At 41.8% G+C, this 23,186-nt stretch overlaps 3 protein-coding genes and 1 pseudogene across 5 annotated transcripts in view; 2 read left to right on the top strand and 2 right to left on the bottom strand.

The window, feature by feature from the left end:
• The window catches only part of LOC120428725 (kelch-like ECH-associated protein 1B), a 61,563-nt gene extending 38,411 nt beyond the window's left edge, over positions 1 to 23,152 (bottom strand). Inside the window, exon 1 of the mRNA XM_039593800.2 lies at positions 23,073 to 23,152. The gene's annotated coding sequence lies outside the window, so the exon portion shown is untranslated. The remainder of the gene's footprint in view (positions 1 to 23,072) is intronic.
• On the top strand, positions 2,535 to 11,782 carry LOC120428729 (aspartate aminotransferase, cytoplasmic). Its single transcript, XM_039593805.2, has 4 exons — positions 2,535 to 2,897; positions 3,841 to 4,500; positions 10,809 to 11,117; positions 11,174 to 11,782. The coding sequence occupies exons 1-4, from the start codon at positions 2,789 to 2,791 to the stop codon at positions 11,326 to 11,328; spliced, it is 1,233 nt and encodes a 410-aa protein (XP_039449739.1). The 5' UTR covers positions 2,535 to 2,788; the 3' UTR covers positions 11,329 to 11,782.
• On the bottom strand, positions 5,512 to 10,802 carry LOC120428728 (synaptic vesicle glycoprotein 2B-like; annotated as a pseudogene).
• Positions 15,130 to 21,107, top strand: LOC120428726 (synaptic vesicle glycoprotein 2A-like). Of its 3 annotated transcripts, none has more exons than XM_039593803.2 (6): positions 15,130 to 15,509; positions 15,720 to 15,948; positions 19,013 to 19,072; positions 19,137 to 19,461; positions 19,524 to 20,468; positions 20,526 to 21,107. In XM_039593803.2, exons 2-6 carry the CDS (start codon positions 15,921 to 15,923, stop codon positions 20,743 to 20,745), a joined length of 1,578 nt encoding a protein of 525 aa, XP_039449737.1. In that variant the 5' UTR covers positions 15,130 to 15,509; positions 15,720 to 15,920; the 3' UTR covers positions 20,746 to 21,107. The 3 variants fall into 3 exon arrangements, with proteins under 3 accessions (XP_039449737.1, XP_039449736.1, XP_039449735.1); XM_039593802.2 differs by having other exon boundaries at positions 15,632 to 15,948; XM_039593801.2 differs by having other exon boundaries at positions 15,130 to 15,948.
• Positions 23,153 to 23,186: the final 34 nt, after the last annotated feature.

Raw genomic sequence — 23,186 nt, 5'->3', positions numbered from 1 at the left:
AGTTTTACGGAAATGCGAGCAATTTTAAGATTTTTTATGTTTTTTTCGACCTCAAACTTCAAAGCCCGTTTTACCCCACTTCCCTTTGTTGTAGAGGGCTCATATTTGGCATGAGTTCATCTCATGTATAGACAAACAAACGCTGAAAGTTTCATCCAAATCGGAGCACCTCGATACGACCTCTAGAACAAACCGAGCATTTACAAAAACTGCCTCTTAAACACGCAAATAGCATTCCAAAAGGGTGTAGCTCCAAAACATCACTGTTTACACGAAATTTGATTTCAGATTCGGATTCAGCGGCCAAAATTACTATAAAAAAGCATACCCTGACCTTTGAGACATATGCTTGCTACATCGTGTAATTAGTAGGCCTTGCTTCTGAATTCTGAGAAATTTTGAAAATTGGCACTTTTTTCCTCACTAAAACTCAAATATCTCGGCTCTGGAGTGTCGAAATTGCATTTTCTCAGAGGGAAAAATGTTCGCCATGAAATTTCCTACAAGCTGCATGTATTGGTTTTACTGGGAAAAATATGCTACCCTAAATTAAATGAACATTTCTGAAAAAAGTTTCGAAAAAATGCGATTTTTTCGACACAAATCCGCCTGGGAAAGTCCAAAAACTTAAATTTTGGTCCAATATTGATAGTGCATCTTAATCTATGGACAAAAACCTATCGTTTGAAGATAATACACACCTGATCGAAACAGTTTTTGTATTGATTCCAAGCGATTTTAGAAAATTTGTTCAAAAAAGTGACTTTTTTCAGTAAATCGACTAGGGGGTGCGAGAAAGTATTTTATTATTTTTTCTTGTCTAAGAAAACATTGTTCCTAACATCATAATCTATCATTTAAGAAGTGAGCACCTGAAATTCCTCGACATGACCTCAAAATGGGACAGGCTAGTGCGCACCTTTGCCCCGTATTCATTCATTTATTTTTTTAGAGCAATTGCCTGGTTCTCGAAATGTAAGCGATTTGATTTAAAACCTAGTACTACGTTTTGCAGGCCATGGACAAGGTTACCATTTGGTATATACAACGAATCAAAAATATTTTATGATCACCGGCGACAGAACGATTGCCATTAGGTGCGCAACTTTGCCCCACTCTACTCTACAAAAGAGCACACCGGCATCTATAAACAATCGATTTTTTAAGGTTTAGGGATTCTTTATGATTTTTTGTCATATAATTGCCTTTATCATATCATACTCATGGAAAATATGTCTTTTGAAGCTCGCAATAGTAGTTTGTAGTCCAATTTCGATTATATTAGAACTTGGATAAAATGTTTTATATTAATTCTCTTTTAATTCAATTCTCTACAAAATCTCATGTTGGGCTAAATTGCCATGTATTTGAGATCATATTACTGACATATTATTAAATTATTAAAATACGAAGTAAAACGAGATTATCAAAAAAAGTTCTTTTGATTAAACATTACAAAAAAAAACATTACAGTGACATTTTGTATGTGCAATTTTACATATTCCACAAAGATTTTGTTTAAAATACATTGAAACAGAGGTAATATTGTACGATCAGTACCTAGCTGGACTCGGTCACTGGAAACGACCGGCGACTCAGTGACCGACGAAATAGGCGGCGGGCCAGATGCGGGCATAAAAATGTCAAAATCTCTTCCCCCCTCACTTCGGCTCACCATCCAGCTGCAGCTTTGTTGACAAACAAACGGAGCACGCGGTCGCATGATGGCGGCATCGAGCCAGAATTAGGGGTGATCATGTGATTAAAAATGAAAGTTTTTTTCCAGAAAAATAATATTTTTCCGACTTAATAAAAAAATTGCGAGCATGTTCAAACAATTATTCCTGATGTCGGAGAAGTGATAAAAAAGCAAAATTTTAATCCATAATTTTTCTATAAATTGAATTTGTTCACTCCAACTGGAAACCCCTAGGTCTATCCACGACCGTTTCCAATGACCGTGAGAAGATGCCAGAAAATCCAGCTACGAGCTAAATCCACAATAATAGTTAACTATCAAATTTTTAGCCCTCCTTAAATTTAACTTTTTATTGCGATTTAACGATTGTAGGTGCCCCATGATTTTTATTATGAATATTTAGAGAAATTCAAATTTACATTACTATGCATAAGTTACGTGTAAAAATCACATGCACCAAATTGTGTTAGACCCAAACAAACGATCATAAACTTGAAAACGTTTCGTTCAGGTTCAAACACTTTGACCACCAAATTCGTATATTTTGATAAATGTTCAAAACAAAATCGATCACACCAACACTTTGCTATCGGCTATAGTACGTTTTCATTCACAGTCCGGCGTTTTTTTAGGGGAATCATCATCATCTTATGCTTTCGGCAAATGAGCTCACAAACACAGTGAACCCCTAGTTGTAGTAACTTTTCGCAAAATAATTTTGCTACGTTACTTGTATTTAGTACGAATCTGTTACTATTGTATAGGTACCAACATTGTTATCATTACTTCTTGTTTAACAGCTTGGTGGTGGTTTCGAGTTTGTGTCGTCCATCATCATTGTACTGTGTGAAAGTTGCGTGTCGTCGTCAATATCGAGCCGTACAACGCCGTGGGACAGCCAGTATCAGTGTGTTACTCTACCGGAATGTGTGCAATTTGACGGAAAATTATTGAAGAAACTCTTATACAACTCTCTTTCTCCACACGGACGTAACACGTTTAGTTGCTCTATCTTTAAAGGAGTTATTTGGAGGGTATTCTAAGGTTTTCAGTCAACTCGGTTTCATTCCACTCGAGCAAACACACAAAATGAGTATCTTCGGAACGGTTGAGGTCGGACCACCGATCGAAGTTTTCGCACTGAACCAGGCCTGCCTGAAGGACACCAATCCGAACAAGGTCAATCTTGGCGTTGGAGGTACGTACAAGTCACATCAATATTCATCTAAACCCTTTAAAGTTACCCTAAAACCTACGTAGAAAGTGTCTCCCCGGCCTGAAGGTCACCCCCAGGTCATTTGGAGAGTGTAAATGGCGAATGATGGCAATATTTGCGAGATATTTTGCGCTTGTACCAGAGCAAATCTCTAGCGGGAATAGCGTTGCGACACATGATTAGCAGCTCTGTGTTGGTTGTTGGACGAGATATTTTCAGCTTTCACAAGCACCTCTATTTATCAGCACCTGAATGGTAGCATTCTGATTAGTGCGAGCTTGTGAAGGACAATGGTACTTGGCCGCGATGGAAACAATTATTGCCAAGAGCTGATATTGCTAAGACAGGGGGGTCTTGGCTTGGCACTTTGATAATGCAAGAACATAACAGAGTATAAGTTCCTTTTCTTGATCATTTCGTAAATTTATTAAAGGTTCTCGAATCAAACGGATTAAAAGGCAGATACATTTTGAAACAATTTAAATAAAAAAATATTAATTGTGGAAAATTAATATTTTAGTCTTACATTTTGCAAGTCTCTATCAAATACCAACCAGCTTATATAGTTTAAATTGAGTAATTTTTTAGAATGTAGCCATTTTTGGTATTTTTTATTATTTTTTTCTATTCTTTAGGTTTAAACAAAATTATTTCTATAGTTCCATCATGTGACAACCTATCTTAAGGTTTTCCCGATGACTTATTAAGATTGGAAAGCTGATAGCCCTGCTATTTAAAGCTATGAGCACAATTTATAGAACATTTGGAGCCCGCTTGCAGTATTGCTTAGTCAAAGGTTTCAATGCGCATAGTCAACACTCCACCATTGCGATCTACACTCTCGATCTGCATTTCCATCTGGAGGGCACCGGCATTGACTGCAGCTTTGCAAATTATTTAAACCTTTTTTTTCCCCTGTCCGTAGCGTACCGCACCAACGAGGGCAAACCGTGGATCCTGCCGGTGGTGAAGAAAGCCGAAGCGGCCATCGTCGCGGACGGAAGCCTAAACCACGAGTACCTGCCGGTGCTGGGCACGGAAAGCGTCACGAATGCCGCCTCGACGCTGCTCCTGGGCGAGGGCTCGGAAGCCATCGCGAGCAAGCGCGCCTTCGGCGTCCAGTGCCTCTCCGGAACCGGTGCCCTACGTGTGGGAGCCGAATTTCTGTGCCGCATCCTGAAGCGTACCACGTTCTACTACTCGTCGCCTACGTGGGAGAACCACCACAAGGTGTTTGTGTACGCCGGCTTTACCGAGCCGCGGACGTACCGCTACTGGAACCAGGAACGCCGCGGAATCGACTTTGAGGGTATGCTGGAGGATCTGCGGGCGGCTCCGGAGGGTGCCGTTGTGATTCTGCACGCGTGTGCGCACAACCCGACCGGAATCGATCCCACCCAGGACCAGTGGAAGCAGATTGCGGACCTGTGCGAGGAACGGAAGCTATTCCCGTTCTTCGACTCGGCATACCAGGGATTCGCGAGCGGGGACCCCAACAAGGACGCCTTCGCCGTGCGGTACTTTATCGAGCGCGGATTCGAGCTGTTCTGTGCGCAGAGCTTCGCCAAGAACTTTGGACTGTACAGTGAGTATGATTGCATTGAATTTTGTCAACGATGTGGTAGGTTAAACTTTTGCACTTAGATTTGGAAAAAGATTCGGCAACAAGTTTGATGTTTGCTACGGGTGCAGAACAATGATGATACGTCATTGGCCGATGCACGAAGTGATTTGTTTACCTTTTTTTGGTACACTCCGCAAACGTCAATCCATACAAAATTGCTGCCGGATCTTTTCCGGGAGAGGTTCGGAAAGAGATCCAGCAGCAATTTGTATTGATTTGACGTTTGCGTAGGGTGCCGAAAAGTTTGGCTATGTTCTGCTTGCAAAAAACAATAGTCGCTGTAAACGATATTGCGCGTATTCCCCAGAAAGACACGAAGCGAACCAGCCTCGGAACGACGCGCCGCACTTTTGGCACTTTTGATTTTCTTCTTCGAATCGCTTGGATCACTTGGCATTTTTGCCAGCTATGTTTTTATTGCACTAAAAGTGCAGAAAATCGCTAACAACAATGTATACGTCACATTCTGTACTGCCGTGCGGCGTGTACATTTGGGAGAAATGGCCAATAACGGCTGTCCTGTCACTGAGAGATGATGTGACAGTCCATTGGCTGATGTGCACAGAGACTTGTTTTCATTTTTTGATTTTCGCCGCAAACGTAAAATCAAACAAAATTGCTACCAGTTCCTGAATCCATAAAAAGATCCGGCAGCAGGTTTGTACTGATTTGACGTTTGCTGAGGGTGCCGAATAGTTTGGTTATGTTACTGCTTGCAAAAAACAATAGATGCTGACTTCCAAAGTGTTTTTTTGTTGTTGATTCTTTTGTTGTTCGTGAATAAATCGTGACCGTCATGCTATCTTTCTACATGTCACATAACAATATGTTGACAAGTGTGTTAGTACAATGTCGACCAAATCTCATGTCGTTTCTCAAAAGACTCAAAAGCCATTTGTAAACAAAGACATTTTTAAGACAGTTTTCGATCTATCTACTTAGTAAAACAGGTCGCGGCTGGACACAACAAAATGAGAGAGTAGCAATGTTTTATTTATCTAGATCCCACACTAGGCCTAGGTTCCGACAGCTTCCGATTGATATTAGGGATGAAGAACGACAGCACGCTGCACAGCAGCAAAATCACCGAAGCAATCCCGAACGTCAGCTCACAGTGACTGTCCAGCAGCAGTCCGTTCAGGTTGGTTCCGAACACCCCACCGATGCGACCGCACATGGTCGAGATGCCGAGGGCCATAGCTCTTAAATTGGTTGGGAACAGATCCACGGTTACGGCGCTGACCACGCTGACGGAGAAACTACACAGCAGCATCACCATGTACAGCCACATCGATGCCAGCGGGACTTCGATGAAGATCGTCAGCAATCCGCAAACCCCACAGGTCGTGAACACAAACACCAGGATCGCCAGCCTGCCAACGGCGTTGACGATCACGCCCATAACGGCGAATCCCAGCATGTAGATCACGTCCAGGATGAAAGAGTAGCCGTAGGTAGCCTCCGTCAACGACTGGGTGCATTCGGTTTGGAGTTCTGGAGTGGTATTGGTTATCTGGGAGGAGTATACGACCTGACACAGTGTGGTCAGTTCTACGCCTGAGTCTTGTGATCTGATCAATTTATCTAGAACTCCGGGGAAGAAGAAGTACATTCCGTGAGCTGTAACGTACGATCCAAACTGCAGGAAACAGACTAGAAGAGTTTTACTCAAGTAGGGTGGCATGAAGAGTGGGGCGGTTTGGTTCCAGATTAGCTTCAAGAGTGCTTTGAGCTTTTTGGGATCTTCGTTGGAGTCGTCTGATTTTTTGAGTGCTTCTCCTTCGAGGATCAACTCGATTTGCAGCGCTGGTTCTTTAGTACCAACGTTCATGCGATGCATCCACTGGATGGTTTCGAGTGCCTGCTTGGGATTGTGTGGAGTGATACACCCTGTTGCGGTGAATGCGAACGCACTCCATTGGATGTAGTCAAATAAGCCCCTCGAAGCTGGGCTCGACGCAGCCAAGCACTGACAGCGCATGGACGCAGCCACGCGAACGGTTCGGTGACAGCTGGCAAAGCAGGTCCAGCTCTCGTCCTCTTTCCTCGAGTGACACTCGGCCAGATCGGATGTCAGTCCGCACTGGTCATCCTCGGCAGGCGATTTCCCGGACGGAATCTGGTCTCACACATTGGCGACCGTGACGGAGTTGCATTTTTATTTGCAATTTAAAAGAATCTGCGGGAAATCGTCTGCCAAGGAAAGTGGAAAAGTAGGGAAGTGGGTGAGGAAAGTCGTCGGAAGAAAGTTTTGGCAAGTTTGTTTTCATCGTAAGTAGAGTGTGGCAAGTGGACAAGAATCGGTGAAATAAAGATTTGTGGTTGTGTGCGCAAGTTTGCTCAATGGTTAGAGCAAGTTTTTGGTGAAATTGAATTTGACAGAAAGTCAAATCATTTTCAAAAATCGCGTTGGGCACGGTGGGCCGATGAGCCTGCCGTGGTAAATAGCCTGGAAGGCCGCGATTAGTGGAACATGTTATCGCGTTGGGCACGGTGGGTCTGAGTGACCTGCTGTGGTAAATAGCCTGGAAGGCCGCGATTGTTCCAAGAAAAAAAAAGAATCGCGTTGGGCACGGAGGTCAGATGGGCCTGCCGTGGTAAGTAGCCTGGAAGGCCGCGATTAGTGGAACATGTTATCGCGTTGGGCACGGTGGGTCTGGTTGGCCCGCCGTGGTAAATAGCCTGGAAGGCCGCGATTGTTCCAAGAAAAAAAATCGCGTTGGGCACGGAGGTCAGATGGGCCTGCCGTGGTAAGTAGCCTGGAAGGCCGCGATTGGTGGAACACGTTATCGCGTTGGGCACGGTGGGTCTGATTGACCCGCCGTGGTAAGTAGCCTGGAAGGCCGCGATTAGTGGAACATGTTATCGCGTTGGGCACGGTGGGTCTGAGTGACCCGCCGTGGTAAATAGCCTGGAAGGCCGCGATTGTTCCAAGAAAAAAGAATCGCGTTGGGCACGGAGGTCAGATGGGCCTGCCGTGGTAAGTAGCCTGGAAGGCCGCGATTGGTGGAACACGTTATCGCGTTGGGCACGGTGGGTCTGATTGACCCGCCGTGGTAAATAGCCTGGAAGGCCGCGATTGTTCCAGGAAAAAGAATCGCGTTGGGCACGGAGGTCAGATGGGCCTGCCGTGGTAAGTAGCCTGGAAGGCCGCGATTAGTGGAACATGTTATCGCGTTGGGCACGGTGGGTCTGAGTGACCTGCCGTGGTAAATAGCCTGGAAGGCCGCGATTGTTCCAAGAAAAAAAATCGCGTTGGGCACGGAGGTCAGATGGGCCTGCCGTGGTAAGTAGCCTGGAAGGCCGCGATTGGTGGAACACGTTATCGCGTTGGGCACGGTGGGTCTGATTGACCCGCCGTGGTAAGTAGCCTGGAAGGCCGCAATTAGTGGAACATGTTATCGCGTTGGGCACGGTGGGTCTGAGTGACCCGCCGTGGTAAATAGCCTGGAAGGCCGCGATTGTTCCAAGAAAAAAGAATCGCGTTGGGCACGGAGGTCAGATGGGCCTGCCGTGGTAAGTAGCCTGGAAGGCCGCGATTGGTGGAACACGTTATCGCGTTGGGCACGGTGGGTCTGATTGACCCGTTGGTAAATAGCCTGGAAGGCCGCGATTGTTCCAGGAAAAAGAATCGCGTTGGGCACGGAGGTCAGATGGGCCTGCCGTGGTAAGTAGCCTGGAAGGCCGCGATTAGTGGAACATGTTATCGCGTTGGGCACGGTGGGTCTGAGTGACCTGCCGTGGTAAATAGCCTGGAAGGCCGCGATTGTTCCAAGAAAAAAAATCGCGTTGGGCACGGAGGTCAGATGGGCTCGCCGTGGGAAATAGCCTGGAAGGCCGCGATTAGTGGAATATTTTATCGTGTTGGGCACGGTGGGTCAGATGAGCCCACCGTGGTAAATAGGCTGGAAGGCCGCGATTGTTCTAAGATAAGATTGAGTTGCGTGGGCACGGTAGGCCGGTTTGACGTGGTAATAATCTGAAATGCCGCTATTGTTGTTACTATATTAGCTATAAACTATAAAGCTTTGATAGGGTGGTAACGATACGCTAAGCAGTGAAGTTTTAAGCGTAAACTTGGGCTAGAAGGTAGCGAAGAATTGCGTTTCGAGGAAATGTGTTAGAATTATGAGAACAAGCATAGTTGTATAAAGAAGGAACTAAAAACAGCGAGAGGGAAATAGAGAGGAAGATAGAGAGAAATGTAGAGAGAGAGAAAGGTAGAAATAGAGATAGACAAAGGTAGAGAGAGAGAGAGAGAGAAAAGTAGATAGAGAGAGAGAGAGGTAGATAGAGAGAGAGAGAGGTAGATAGAGAGAGAGAGGTAGATAGAGAGAGAGAGGTAAATAGAGAGAGAGAGAGAGGTAGATAGAGAGATAGAGAGAGAGCAAGGTAGATAGAGAGAGAGAAAGGTAGAAAGAGAGAGAGAAAGGTAGATATAGTGAGAGAGAAAGAGAGAGAGAAAAGCTAGATAGAGAAATATAGATAGAGAAAGAGTGAGAGAGAGAGAAAGGTAGAAAGGCAGCAATATCTGGGTGTCTGATTATGTATGTGTACATTTCCGTAGCAGTATTTTTTTTTTAATCTTTTCAGAGATTGATGATGTTTATCTGATGCTAATTTAGTCTTGTATAACTGAGAGTTTGAGAGAAATATTGGATAGGTTTGAATATCGCGACATCTTTCACAAACTACCACTACTTTATTGGGCAAGCTCTAAAATTGGCCGAAAAGCTTTAATGCCGAGATGGGAAAACAGTTGACCGAGTCATGGACTAGCAGCTAAAGAGCGAGCCGATTGTGGACCAAAAGAAGTATGTGGCTTAAAACTTGTAAGATTTTGTTTTTTTATGGAGAAGAGGAGAGATGTGTGGAGTGATACACCCTGTTGCGGTGAATGCGAACGCACTCCATTGGATGTAGTCAAATAAGCCCCTCGAAGCTGGGCTCGACGCAGCCAAGCACTGACAGCGCATGGACGCAGCCACGCGAACGGTTCGGTGACAGCTGGCAAAGCAGGTCCAGCTCTCGTCCTCTTTCCTCGAGTGACACTCGGCCAGATCGGATGTCAGTCCGCACTGGTCATCCTCGGCAGGCGATTTCCCGGACGGAATCTGGTCTCACACAGGGATCACCTTGGTTCAGAACGAATTTCGGAGTTTCCGGGAATCGTAGCAGCGCGAAGGAACCGATCAAGCCTGGAAGACCGCAGATGACTAGGAACAATCGCCAAGGTCGATACACGATGTTCAGCACCGGTATCGTAAACTCCCAGCTATGGTCCAACACGACCCAAGCGTGGCAACAGCACACAACCGATCCCAAACACAAAGGAAGCCGCCATGATGGCCCTCGATCGATCTTTATCGCTGTGAAATTCTCCCAGGTACGCGTAGATGGTCGCTGAACCTCCGCAAACCCTGCAATAGCCAAACTTGCTTGATTGTGGTATTCCTTGAGAAGTGTACTAGAACTTACAAGAATCCCGTCAGAAATCGGCACGCGGTGATCGTGGCAAAGTCGGTGGTAAAGCTCGACACAAACGAAACTCCGCAGCCCGCCAGCATCGTCGGAATGATCACCTTGCGGCGACCTTGCGTGTCCGCCAGGAAGCCCCACAGATGCGAGCTGACGATGATACCGACCAGCGCTACCGCTCCTAGAATGCCCTTCTGCTCGGTGGTCAGATTGAGATCGCACTCCGCAACCGCGATCACAAAGCTGATGCTCAATGTCTCGAGCATGACGGCCGTGATGATCATCCCGGCGATCACGATCGCCAAGTAGTTGAACGTGCCAAACTCTGCAAGAGATCGATCGTAGTTTGGTTGGTTCTTGCAGACGCAACTACTTACTCGTCAAGGCCAGGGCATTCTCGAGGGTTACCCGCTTGGGTTGATCTCCACTTTCGACGGACTTCTCCATTGCTGTGAACTGCTCAATCGAGTCTCCACTAGCAGACTGCCAGACAGGGGACTTTGCAGTTACCACGCGACGAAGCGTAATTCTTTAAGAACTGGGGCATTCCGTTTGCACAGCGATACCATCTGGTCTCGTATCGCGCAGATCGTAATTCATGCATGTTGATAGAAGATGCGATGCTGCTGGGTTAACTACTGGACCAAGCGAAGTTTTTGTGTTCATGTCAACTGATAAGCGCCACAGTAGCGATCTCAGTGATTATCACGCTGTTATCTTATGAACAATTGTTCCTATGATTGAGTTTGAAGATTTTGACCTTCTTATTCCCCTTCCCCCTTTCAAAACAGACGAACGTATCGGTAACCTGACCGTGGTCCAGAAGGACTCCACGACCAGCGCAGCGGTGGCCTCGCAGATCACGCTGCTGATCCGTGGCATGTACTCCAACCCGCCGGCCTTTGGAAGCCGCATCGTTAACCTAGTCCTCAACGACCCGACCCTGCGCGCCGAATGGATGGACTGCATCAAGACGATGAGCTCGCGGATCATCACGATGCGGAAGGCGCTGTACGACGAACTGGTGGCACTCGGAACGCCGGGAACCTGGACGCACATTACCGAGCAGATTGGAATGTTCTCCTACACGGGGTTGAACGGTGAGTTGCGTTAAGATCTCTAAGATTTCAAGCAAACAAATAACTTTAAATTACAGAGAAACAAGTGGAAATCCTGATCAAGGAGTTCAGCATCTACCTGCTGAAGACGGGCCGAATCAGCATGTGCGGACTGAACGAGAGCAACGTCAAGTATGTGGCCAAGGCCATCCACGAGGCCGTCACCAGAGAGGGTGTGGCTTCCAAGATCTAGAGAGGCCTCCAGGAAACCACCAAAAGCATTGCTTAAAGCATTTTCTGCACGCACCGGGAAGTTGCATTTTTCTTATCTCTTCGTTTGTCGTGTTGTCCTTAGAGGGTGTTGTGTTTGTTAGAAACAATTTTGGCTTTACATATTTCGCTGTGAGATTTGTTTGGATAAATCTGCCTAGCAGAGTTGCACTATACTCAATAAAAACGAAACCCATTATACAAAATCGCAACAATCAAAAGTCCTCCACTGCAATATATTATGAACCAAGTAAAAGATGAATTTGAAACTGTGTACAAAATTTTGCAACCACAACAGAACAAAATAACGAAACATTTTTGTACTACACACATTTATAACAGCAGATAAATACAAAGGTATATTATCACTTCTATCTAGAAACAATAGGATTGCATTTTTAGGTATCGCAAATAAAACATATATTACAAAAAGTTAATCAAGTTTTTAAATTTATACGTCTAAAAGCATTTTCCGAAATCCTTGCTTTAAATGTACAATGTCTATCTAATCATTCTTTTTCCAACACCGCAATTTACATATTGGAAATATTTTAGGATAAAGTAAACTACAGATTTCGCTATTTTTAACCACCTCCTTATTCAGTCTTGTCCTCAAGAACAGTTTCACCAAAATTTGTCAGTTAGGGGACAGTTATTTTAGCGTATTGCAGACTTTCTCAGAACAGGTTGCCTAGGAGTTGATAATTGGGAATAAAACCAACTCCACCCGAACCAGATTCTCAAAACCATGCCCACGGTGCTCAAAATACCGCTATTATGAAAAAAAAAATGCAATCCGAGATTTTGGTGTCTATCGATTCCTTACACCATAACGCACCTCTGAGCAAAAAATGAAAACATTCGCTGATGTAGTTTTCGAGATACAGCCCTTTTAAGATGTTACATCCGATTTTCAATAAGAAAACCAAAACAATCTATACAATTTCGGCATTTCAAAGAATATGCATTTCGAGATAATGATGAATTTTGCTTCATATGACTGTCAAGTATCTCTGGGCAAAGTTTCAGAAGGTTTGCTGATGTAGTTCTCGAGATACAGCCATTTTAAAATGTTATTTCCGACTTTTTCTAAGAAAATCTGTAAAATCAATACAATTTCAGCACTTTAAAGAATATGTATTTCGAGATAATGATAAATTTTGCTTCATATGACAGTCAAGTACCTCTGGGTAAAGTTTCAGAAGGTTTGCTGATGTAGTTCTCGAGATATAGCCATTTTAAAATGTTATTTCCGACTTTTTCTAAGAAAATCTATAAAATCAATTTAATTTCAGAATTTCAAAGAATATGCATTTCGAGATAATTCTCAAAAATTGGAAATTAGTGTTTAAAATTGTTGTTCTTTAGAGATGCATTCAATCCAAATAAAAACACATTAGTTTTACTTTTGAATACTTAAAATTGGCTATTGAGCAATTATCTACGAAATAGGTCTTTTTTATTTTTATTTTTGTATATATTTTTTTGAGCCTTCGGTATGCCCAAAGAAGCCATTTTGCATCATTAGTTTGTCCATATAATTTTCCATACAAATTTGGCAGCTGTCCATACAAAAATGATGTATGAAAATTCAAAAATATGTAACTTTTGAAGGAATTTTTTGATTGGTTTGGTGTCTTCTTCTTGTCTTGAAGGAATTTTTTGATCGGTTTGGTGTCTTCGGCAAAGTTGTAAGGACTACAAAGAAAAAAAAGATACACAGTAAAAACTGTTTTGGTGATTTTTAATTTCCCTTTTTGTCACTAAAACTTGATTTGCAAAAAAACACAATTTTTATTTTTTGATTTGTTTTAGGGAACATCAAATGCCAACTTTTCAGAAATTCCCAGAATGTGCAAAAAATCTTTGACCGAGTTATGATTTTTTGAGTCAATCCTATTTTTTTAAATCGAAATATTGGTCGCAAAATTTTTTCAACTTTATTTTTCGAAGTAAAATCGTATTTGCAATCAAAAAGTACCAAAGTGAAATTTTGATAAAGTGAATCGTTTTCAAGTTATAGTTATTTTTAGGTAACTTTTTTGAAAAAAGTCGCAGTTATTCATTTTATTGAATAAGTGCCATGTTTGCCCACTCTTGAAAAAAATATTTTGAAAAAGCTGAGAAAAAATTCTATATTTTGTTTTTTAGAACTTTGTTGATACGACCCATAGTTGCTGAGATATTGCCATACCAAGATTAAAAAAAAAGAAAAAATATGTTTTCCAAGTTTCACCCAAACAACCCACCATTTTCTAATGTCGATATATCAGCAACTAATGGTCCGATTCTTAATGTTAAAATATGAAACATTCGTGAAATTTTCCGATCTTTCCGGAAACAATATTAATCAAGACTAACATTTCAAAAGGGGCAAACACACAATATAACGTCCTTTTGAAATGCTAGTCTTGTTTATAAAAAATGCAATCAATTATTGAAAAAATACATATAAAATCAGATAAAACACATTTTGAAGTTTATTCACATAATCTTTGAATAAACCGGAACATGCTGTAAACGCACAGAAATGCATTTTAATGGTGATTATAATAAAAATTCCATTGAAACTGTTAATTTTTGCACACCCTCATTTTTCGAGCCGATTTTGAAGGTTTGGTTTGGAAGGTTTGAAAGACAAAAAATTTGAAAAAAATTGAAAAATATTTGCAATAGCCTTAATGAAATAAAAAGGGGGCACTCGAATGGATTTTTTTTATTGCGTTATTTGTGAATGACACCCTGACAATTTAAGAGAAATTCAATGACCAATCAGCAAAAACCCAGATAGACTTTTATTATCATGAGAATAGATTTTTCTGATGCATATCGAGCATTGCGTAATAATTTCTGTTTTTTTTGCCTTACTTACTAAAGAAAGGTATTAGGTTTTAATTGGCTCCAGAATAAACTGCTGGACTGAAAAAACGACATGAAAATACCAAATTTTGGTATTACTTGTGCAAATATCAGCGACCAAAATGTGTCCTTGGTTGGGCAGTAATAGATGGTTTGATATGATTTCATGGTATAACCATCACGAGTTATTGTGGTTTTACGAAAAGTTTAGAGAATTACGGTATAATACTGAAAACAGTATCCACAAATAGCAAAAGTAATTAGCACGTCAAATTGCTTCAACCAACAAGTCGATCGATGGCCGCGAAAGTGTCCTACGCCGCAGCAGCACACGTGTTGATCTAGTAAGTACACTTTTTAACGATCTCGTTCAAGTCGACGTCGTCGTGCTATCTTGTCGCACCCGCCATTTTGACGTTCCGAGAAAAACGCGTTTTAATGTTTGACCTTGAATATACAAAAACGAGAGCACGCAAAGTAAACAATAATAAACACGTTTTGTTTGGCTGGCCATTCTGTGCGTTGTCCCAAAGTTTGGTTGAAGTTGGTTGCTGGAGTCCCGAGTTATAATTACAAATGTTTACGGTAGTCTAGCTTGTACGTGCGACAAACGCATCCTGACTTTCCTGGCCTGAAATCCCTTTGGCCTTTTGTCGCACTTACATCAATTTTCATGGAGTGACAAGATAGCACGACAAGATTGAAACTACTTTCATATGTAAAGTGACAAAAATGCACGGAGTTTTTTCGGTTTTTGTTGAATATCTCAGGATTGAAATCGAATTTTAGGGATCTGTGAAGGTCAAAAGGTGAGGCATTGTGAGCTGCACAAAATGGCGTTCTTAACTCAAATTGGCCCAAAATGCACGTACGACAAGTTAGCACGATGGCGACGAAGTGCGGAACCTTTCTCGTCATAGGATCAGTCGCAGTTCGATTTCGAAGGCAAGTGGTCGTGCGAAAACTGGTCCAAGCTCTTCTGTAAAAAAAAACAACGCACAAGGCTAAAATTGCGAATTTGAAGTAGAACTCTAGAGATTAAAGCGGGTACACTCGAGAGCGGAACAGATCGATTAATTTCACTTTAAAGTGGTGGTTTAGATGGGCTTAAGACAAGTGGCTATCAATTGTGCTTAATTAACGCGACGACAAAGGCGCCTTTTAATTAGTCTTATAACGAACTTTTGGGAAAAAGGGTGATGCATATGAAAATGATTAAAATTAAACAAAAATAAAACTGATCTATTTAAATGTGAAAATCGCGGTCAGCAACTTTGATGAAAACAAACGGATGCTAGTGCGCAGGTACGTTAGCAGGTTATGATAATGCTAACCTGTCACAATTGATGTAATAGTTAATACACGTTAATACGATTAAGTAATTAGCATTTAATAGCTAATGATTAAATTAATTGTTCAATGGTCAGAGTTATCTGTCACAATGTAGGAAGTGGGTGAAAAAAGTGATCGGATCTAATTGAATTGTGCGCCACTTTAATTTTGCCGCATTTCTAGTCGAGAGTTGAGGCAGGTCGGATGGATTTTTGCGGTGCTGGTGGTGGCTTTAGTTCGGTATCAGTGATAAGGTAATCCGTTGGCGTTAGTTCAGACAAAACGAAAGCTGTTGAATACCGGTAGGAACTTGACGCAGCTTAATTACGGCAATTTCAAGGATAGTGATACAGCAGTGAGCACTTAAAATATAAGCGCAAAACGATGGAAAAAAACAACACTAAGGATCCGGGTAAGTTTTTCAAAACGTTCGATTTAGTATAGTTATGAGTAATGCTCCTCGAAATTAGTTGAATTTTAGATTTTTTTTCATCAATTTAAAATACGGTACAGCAATTCTCTACCAAAACCGGAAATGGATTTTATTTGTATTTTTTATTTGGCTCAAACTTTTTGGAGGCCTTCCCTATGACCAAAGAAGCTATTTTGTGGCATTTACTCACCCCATTACAAGTCTTCATACAATTATGGCAGCTGTCCATACAAAAAATGTACGTACATATTCAAACAGCTGTAACTTTTGAGTGAATTTTCTGATCAATTTGGTGTCTTCGGCAAAGTTGTAGGTATTGTTAAGGACTATTGAGAAAAAATAGGTACACGGAAAAAAATATTTGCCGATTTTTTTATTAACTTTTTATTCACAAAAACTCAATTTCCCAAAATACGTATTTTTGATTTTAGAGATTATTTGATATGTTTTAGGGGACAAAAATCCGCAACTTTTGAGCCATAGAGAAGTATGGTCAAAAAATCTGCCGCTGAGTTATGATTTTTTGAAAAAATAGTGATTTTTGGAAAAACAAATCGAAATTTTACACAAACATTTTTTTGGCTTAACTTTTTTATGTAAAATTGAATTTGCAATCGAAAAGTACTTTACAGATTTTTTGATAATGGGCTCCGTTTTCAAGATATAGCCACCGAAAGTTTGCGAAATATTTGCAGTTTTTCGATTTTTAAAAATAGTGACCATGAGTGACCATTTCCAAAAATATTTTTTTTGAATAGTTCAGAAAATTGTCTAAAAGGTATTGAAGATTGGACCTCTGGTTGCTGAGATACAGCGGCTTAAGGAAAAAGAAACAGGAAAATTGAAGTTTTCTAAGTCTCACCCAAATAACCCACCATATTCCAATGTCGATATCTCAGCAATTAATGGTCCGATTCAACATTCGTGAAATTTGCTGATCTCTTCGAAAAAATATTTTTAATTTTTTTGAATCAAGACCAACATTTCAAAAGGGCCAAACATTCAATATAACGCCCTTTTGAAAGTTTGGTCTTGATTAAAAAAATCTGTAAAGTACTTTTCGATTGCAAATTCAATTTTACATATACAAATTAAGTCAAAGAAATGTTTGTATGAAATTTCGATTTATTTTCCAAAAATCACTATTTTTTCCAAAAATCAAAACTCAGCGGCAGATTTTTTGACCATGCTTCTCTATGGCTCAAAAGTTGCGGATTTTTGTTCCCTAAAACAAATCATAAAATCTCGAAAATCAAAAAATATGTATTTTGGGAAATTGAGTTGGAAAGTTAATAAAAAAATCGGCAAATATTTTTTCCCGTGTACCTATTTTTTCTCAATAGTCCTCAACAATACCTACAACTTTGCCGAAGACACCAAATTGATCAGAAAATTCACTCAAAAGTTACAGCTGTTTGAATATGTACGTACCATTTTTGTATGGACAGCTGCCAAAATTGTATGGAGACTTGTATGGGAGAACCAATGACACAAAATAGCTTCTTTGGTCTTAGGGAAGGCCCCCACAAAGTTTGAGCCAGATCAAAAAATACAAAAAATAAAAATGGTCAAATTCGGCCGATTTCGTAGAGAATTGCTCGGTAGTAAAATATTTCATTTTGAAATAATTCTATCACTTTGCCAGTAGAACACATTTATCAAAATTGATTGCGCATGTTCAATTCTAGGGAAAGCATGAACTTCGGGTTCTCCAGAAATAATTGCATTTTGAATTTGATTCAAAAATATTTAGACAGGAGCAAAAAGTAATTTTTGAAGTATTTAAAAAAAATACATATATAAGTAATACACAATGTACTCTGAATTAATCACAATCGATTTTACTAGTTTTTCATTGAAAATGTCAATTGTGGTAAATTATTTTACATCATTTTTGGAGAATTTTTAAGAAATTTAAAGAAAACATGGTAAACATAAAGGGACCATCCATAAAGCAGGATATGGTAGATTAGGAAAATGTCATTTGAAGAAATTGGGTTCAGGGATATGAGCTAGACCCGCTTCGTTCGCTATATCACTATATCACCTGGCTCCAATATTCTGCCTTAATTGGGTCCTAAAATGAAGCTTAGATTTCTTGATATTATTGTTTACAGCGATAAAGCTTATTTTTCTGAGTACAATGACCCTTTGTACGACCACAAAGAGTTTAAAATGGATTTTCAAATCAATTTGGAAAAATTAACCTCGCGGTCCTTCTTGACAGAAAAGTTCCTACTTGACAGCTCGTTCCAAGGGGACCATAATTGATCCATCGAAAAAATGTTGTCTTATCAATATTTTTTTTTTGCATTAAAATGAAAAAAAGTGATCAGAAATTGTTTTTAATCCTGTTTTTTTTACCGTTGTACATAAAAATTGACATAGGGCTTTTGTACCCAATTGGTTCACAAACGAACGAATGAACGTAACGTGGTCACTCACCATAGCTGCATTCAAATGATTGCTGTCACCGCGCAGAAAAGAGCGAGAGGGAGAAGAATTGAGAGAGCATGTGCCTTAGTTTCGGGCGGCTGCTTCAGTGCCGAGCACGACCATTTCGTTCGTTTCAACTTCGTGTGCGTTCACTGATGGTCGCAACAAAATGACGATTATGACAGATGCTTTGTGTCTGCATTCAGATATAGTTAGAACTCTCAAATGTCGCTTAGTTTTTGTTCCACGACGAGGCCACGTTGTCTTGAATTTTGAGAATATATCAATATTTGCAAGTTTTGTATGGGGGAAAAAAAAAACTTGACTTGGCATTTCTGGAAAGGAGAGAAACCCCGTAAAATTTTCATGCATTTGAATTAAACGCGGATTCGTTTCCAGTGAAAAACAAATAATTTAATTTGGTCTCTGACATACGAAATTTATGTATATATTTTTGCTAGTAGTGGATTTCTCATCCTAGTTTTAATTCATGTTTAGAAATTTTAAAATTGCCATGATTATCTACAATTATTTTCCTGTAATTTTCATCGAATACAATTTATTAGAAGTTTTTGTTTATTAAGATTTGTCTTCCATCATTAAACAGAGGTACTATCACTGGAGCATGCCAAGGATCCAACATTTGAAGAAGCTCTCGCACAAACTAGTAAGTCAAGGTTTGTTTTAGAATAACCGTTTTAAAATAACTGTTTTGTTCAATCCCCACCCAGAATTCGGCCTCTTCAACTACTTGCTGATTGCCGTGTCCGGCACGATCCTGACCGCCGTCCTGCTGGAAACGCTCGGCATCAGCTATGTGGTGGCGGTGGCCGAGTGTGACCTGGGCCTTTCCACGCAGCAAAAGGGCGTCCTTGGTGCGGTCGCCTTTGCCGGGGTCATAATAAGCTCCCACCTGTGGGGCTTCCTGGCCGACACCCGGGGTCGTCGCCGGGTGATCGTGCCGACGCTTTTTGCGGCCTTTGCCGCAACCGTGGCGTCCAGCTTGATGACCAACTTTTGGGCGATGGCCGCCTGTCGGTTCATGACTGGATTCTTGTAGGTTAACGATTCAAGTTGAAAATTTCCAGAGTATTTGATGTGACTTCTTTTTCTTGCAGCATTTCCGGATCATCGGCCACGATCTTCGCGTACCTCGGAGAGTACCACACCAGCCAGTACGGGTCGCGATCGATCATGGGAGCGTCCGCCGTGTTTGGACTTGGTGGCCTGCTGCTGCCGGGCGTGGCCTTCGTCGTGATCAACCAAACGTGGCAGGTCACGATTCCGTTCGTGGAGGTCGTGTACCGACCGTGGCGGTTGTTCCTCGTAGTTTGCGGACTGCCCAGCTTGTTCAGCGCGATCGCACTGCTCGGAGTTCCCGAGAGTCCCAAGTTTGTGTTCAGCCAAGGGAACAGCAAGGAAGCTATCGAGACTATAAAGTGGATGCACCGGATGAATGTGGGCAAGAAAGAAGCACCGCTTGAGATTCAACGGATCGTGGCTAGTTCGGATGAGGGCCAGCTGTCCACAGAGTCTAACTCCATGTGGGAGCAGATTTGGCAGCAGACGGCACCACTCTTCAGGGGGTTCTATCTGAAGAGGACAACGATTGTCTGCCTCCTACAGTTTGGTTCTTCTCTAGCTGCACAAGGAATGTACATGTTCTTTCCGGGAATCCTCAACCAGATGGCACAGGCGCAGGACGCTGGCATCCGTAGAACCACCGTCTGCCAGGTTGTCTACGCCCATCGGAATTCAACGGAACAGTCCGACTACCAGCAAAACTGCAGCCAAACGTTGGACATCTCCACGTACGGATTCTCGTTCATCCTGGAGGCAATCTACACGGTTGGATTCGCGCTGATCGGAGTCATCATCAACGTCGTCGGACGGCTATCGATCTTGGTGTTTGTCTTCACGTGCTGCGCCGTTGCTGGACTGTTGGTCATCTTCGTCAACATTCCGCTGCTGGCCATTTGGTTCTACCTGATCCTGCTTCTATGCGGATTCTGCACAAACGTCGTTGGAGCCATTACGGTGGATCTTTACCCAACAAACCTAAGGTTATCCTAACTAAACTGTGAACAACATACAACAGTAACATTAACTAAAAATTTCAGGGCCATGGCCGTGTGCATCTCGATGATGGTTGGTCGGCTGGGAAGCGTCGTCGGAGCAAATTTACTGGGCTTCTTGCTGGACAGCCAGTGTGAGCTAACGTTCGCGATACCGGGGACGTTCCTGTTGGTGTGTGGCGTGCTGTCGTTCTTCATTCCCGGAATCACAGTTGGGCGGCGACCCAAGGAAGAGGAGAAGGTCTCGGCGGCGACAAATGAATAGTTTTTAAGGCGTTTTACTCTTCAAAATAGTACAAGTTTAGAAAAGTGATAAGTGAAACATATAAAAAAAAAATCTACTCAATAGTTATTAACGATCTTCCAGCTATAATTTAAAATTTAAGCGATATTCTTAACGTACAAAGAGAGTAACTTGAAGTAGCTTTCAATGAGTTAAGCCGTCTGATGTTTTAATAAAAAAAATTGACGATTGCAACTACCTTTCAAACTGTCTGAATTTTGCTTTTTCATGGGACAGTAAGAACAACCATGTTCCAGCTGGATGGAATTGGCATGAATCTTTTCAAGGATTGACTGTAAATGTTTTTTTTTAATTATGAAAAAATAAAAATAAAGCAACGTTCAGTCTTTTCTTTTAGCCCCACCCGTGTGTGTGGATCAATCGGGCCCGTGGGAGTCGCTCAACCTGCGTTCCTGTCACACATGAGGTCTACACAGCTGATTCCACGTAGATTTTTCCCGCCAGTAATGACAGGAAACGCTGACAAATGGAATATGTGCCAAAATCATAAGTGGTTTTTAACATATGAAGGGAAATCAGCGTGAACTGGAACTGCCGGTCGTTAGCCCGGGTAAAGTGGAAACGTTGAGATGATTGTTGTCCTCTGATCTCATCTCGCAAAAAGCCATACAGAGAACCACGTCCCATTCAACCGGCTCCGTGGCTTAATGGTTACGGTTTTTGTCTCCCAATCAGAAGGTTCAGGGATCAAATCCCGGTCGGTACCTTTGAAACTTGGAATCAGGAATTTGAATATGAAAAAAAACTAAAATGAATAAGGTGGGATTCGAACTCACACCTTTGGATTGGTGGTGGTCTGGGACGCTAAGCAGTCGGCCATCAGAAGGTTTACACCAGGCCTGCCCAACCTTTTTGGCTTAATTTTCACATTTTTGATCGTCAAAATTACAATTGTTATTTTTTTCATGGTTTCTTTGATGGAATCGGTTCTCAGATGACCAGTGAACATAACTTTGATAAAAGTTTGAAAAAATATTTTTGCAGGTCGTTTTTATGTAAGTTTTAAGTGAAAAATTGGTCCGGCCCGCGGGCCGGATTGATTTTTGACGTAAAATGTAGATAAAAACGACTTGTATAAATATTTTTTCAAACTTTTGGAAAAGTTATGTTCACTGGTCATCTGAGAACCGATTCCATCAAAGAAACCATGAAAAAAATAACAATTGTAATTTTGACGATCAAAAATGTGAAAATTGAGCCGAAAAGGTTGGGCAGGCCTGGTTTACACTCTAGCAGTGAATTGATCCGTAGTGTTGAAACATAGGAGGATGGCGTCGCTATTTTTAGACCACGTTTTCCACTTTTTCTCATCGAAACCGACTACTTTATCGACTTCATTTTGCTGGGCGAGATAGGACGCCGTCTATTTTTAGACGATGACTCAGCACTTTTCCACACTTGCACTTTAAAAACCCAGATGGCAGCACGATGTAACGCCAAGTCCCTATGTTATCTCTTCTTCTCATATTATTAAATACGCGCTGATCCCTGATTTGCCTGAGGGGATTGGAAGTCTAAATATAGATCGAGTTTCCTTCAGATGCTTGCTTCTATGTTTAGGCGGGGCCGAACAATGCCCAGCGACCTCGGAATTGGACCGCAAGGAGCTCTGTCATTCTGAAATGGGTCGTTGGAAGCAGCGCGAGGGCTATCACCACCTAATACCCGGGACTGAGATAAGCTGTATCAGCATTCGGCATGTACACAGTCTGATACAAATTATACTTTCCCATAATTTCGCTACCGGTTAGCGGGTATTGGATTGGACCACACACACACACACACACACCCGTGTGTGTGGATCAATCGGACCGCGCACTGGACTCACAATCCAGAAATCGCCGGTTCGAATCCCGCGGCGGGCGCTCTAAAATTCTTTGTGTAAATATGGGTATTCGGCGCCGTCGCTCCGTGCCATACTTTCATACACTTAGGAGCTCAGGGCGGCGAAGTCCTTGTAGATTAAAAGGCAGACACTAGTGGTTGGTACTAGCAATGGTGGCCGACAGCTATAAAGTCAACTTCGTTCGTTTTCAGTCTTTTAGTTTCGGCCAGACTGTTTTTTTTTTTTGCTGCATAATTTTCCGCTTTTGCACTTTCTACCATATAATCATTCTGCCTTTTAATTTTCTGCCGACTGATGCGCACTGCCGATTGGCACTTTCTACCTTTTGGGATATTATTTTTGACGTAAATTTTTTTGCTGTTATATTTTCTGCCAAATAACTTTTGCTGACATTTAATTTTCATGTCGATTGACCCACCTCCGAAAGTAAATTTTCACTTACCTGGAACTCTCACCGGATCCGCATTCGTGTGATACTTTTCATACTGGGTCATATCATCCTGGACGTTTTCCATATTACAGCTGTAAAAAATAAAGAAAAAAATATTAATTAAAA

Source organism: Culex pipiens, chromosome 1 (genome assembly GCF_016801865.2).
Source record: "Culex pipiens pallens isolate TS chromosome 1, TS_CPP_V2, whole genome shotgun sequence".
Classification (NCBI taxonomy): Eukaryota; Metazoa; Arthropoda; class Insecta; order Diptera; family Culicidae; genus Culex; species Culex pipiens.
The sequence above is the reverse complement of the archived record's forward strand: the minus strand, read 5'-3'. Positions and strand labels throughout refer to the sequence as shown.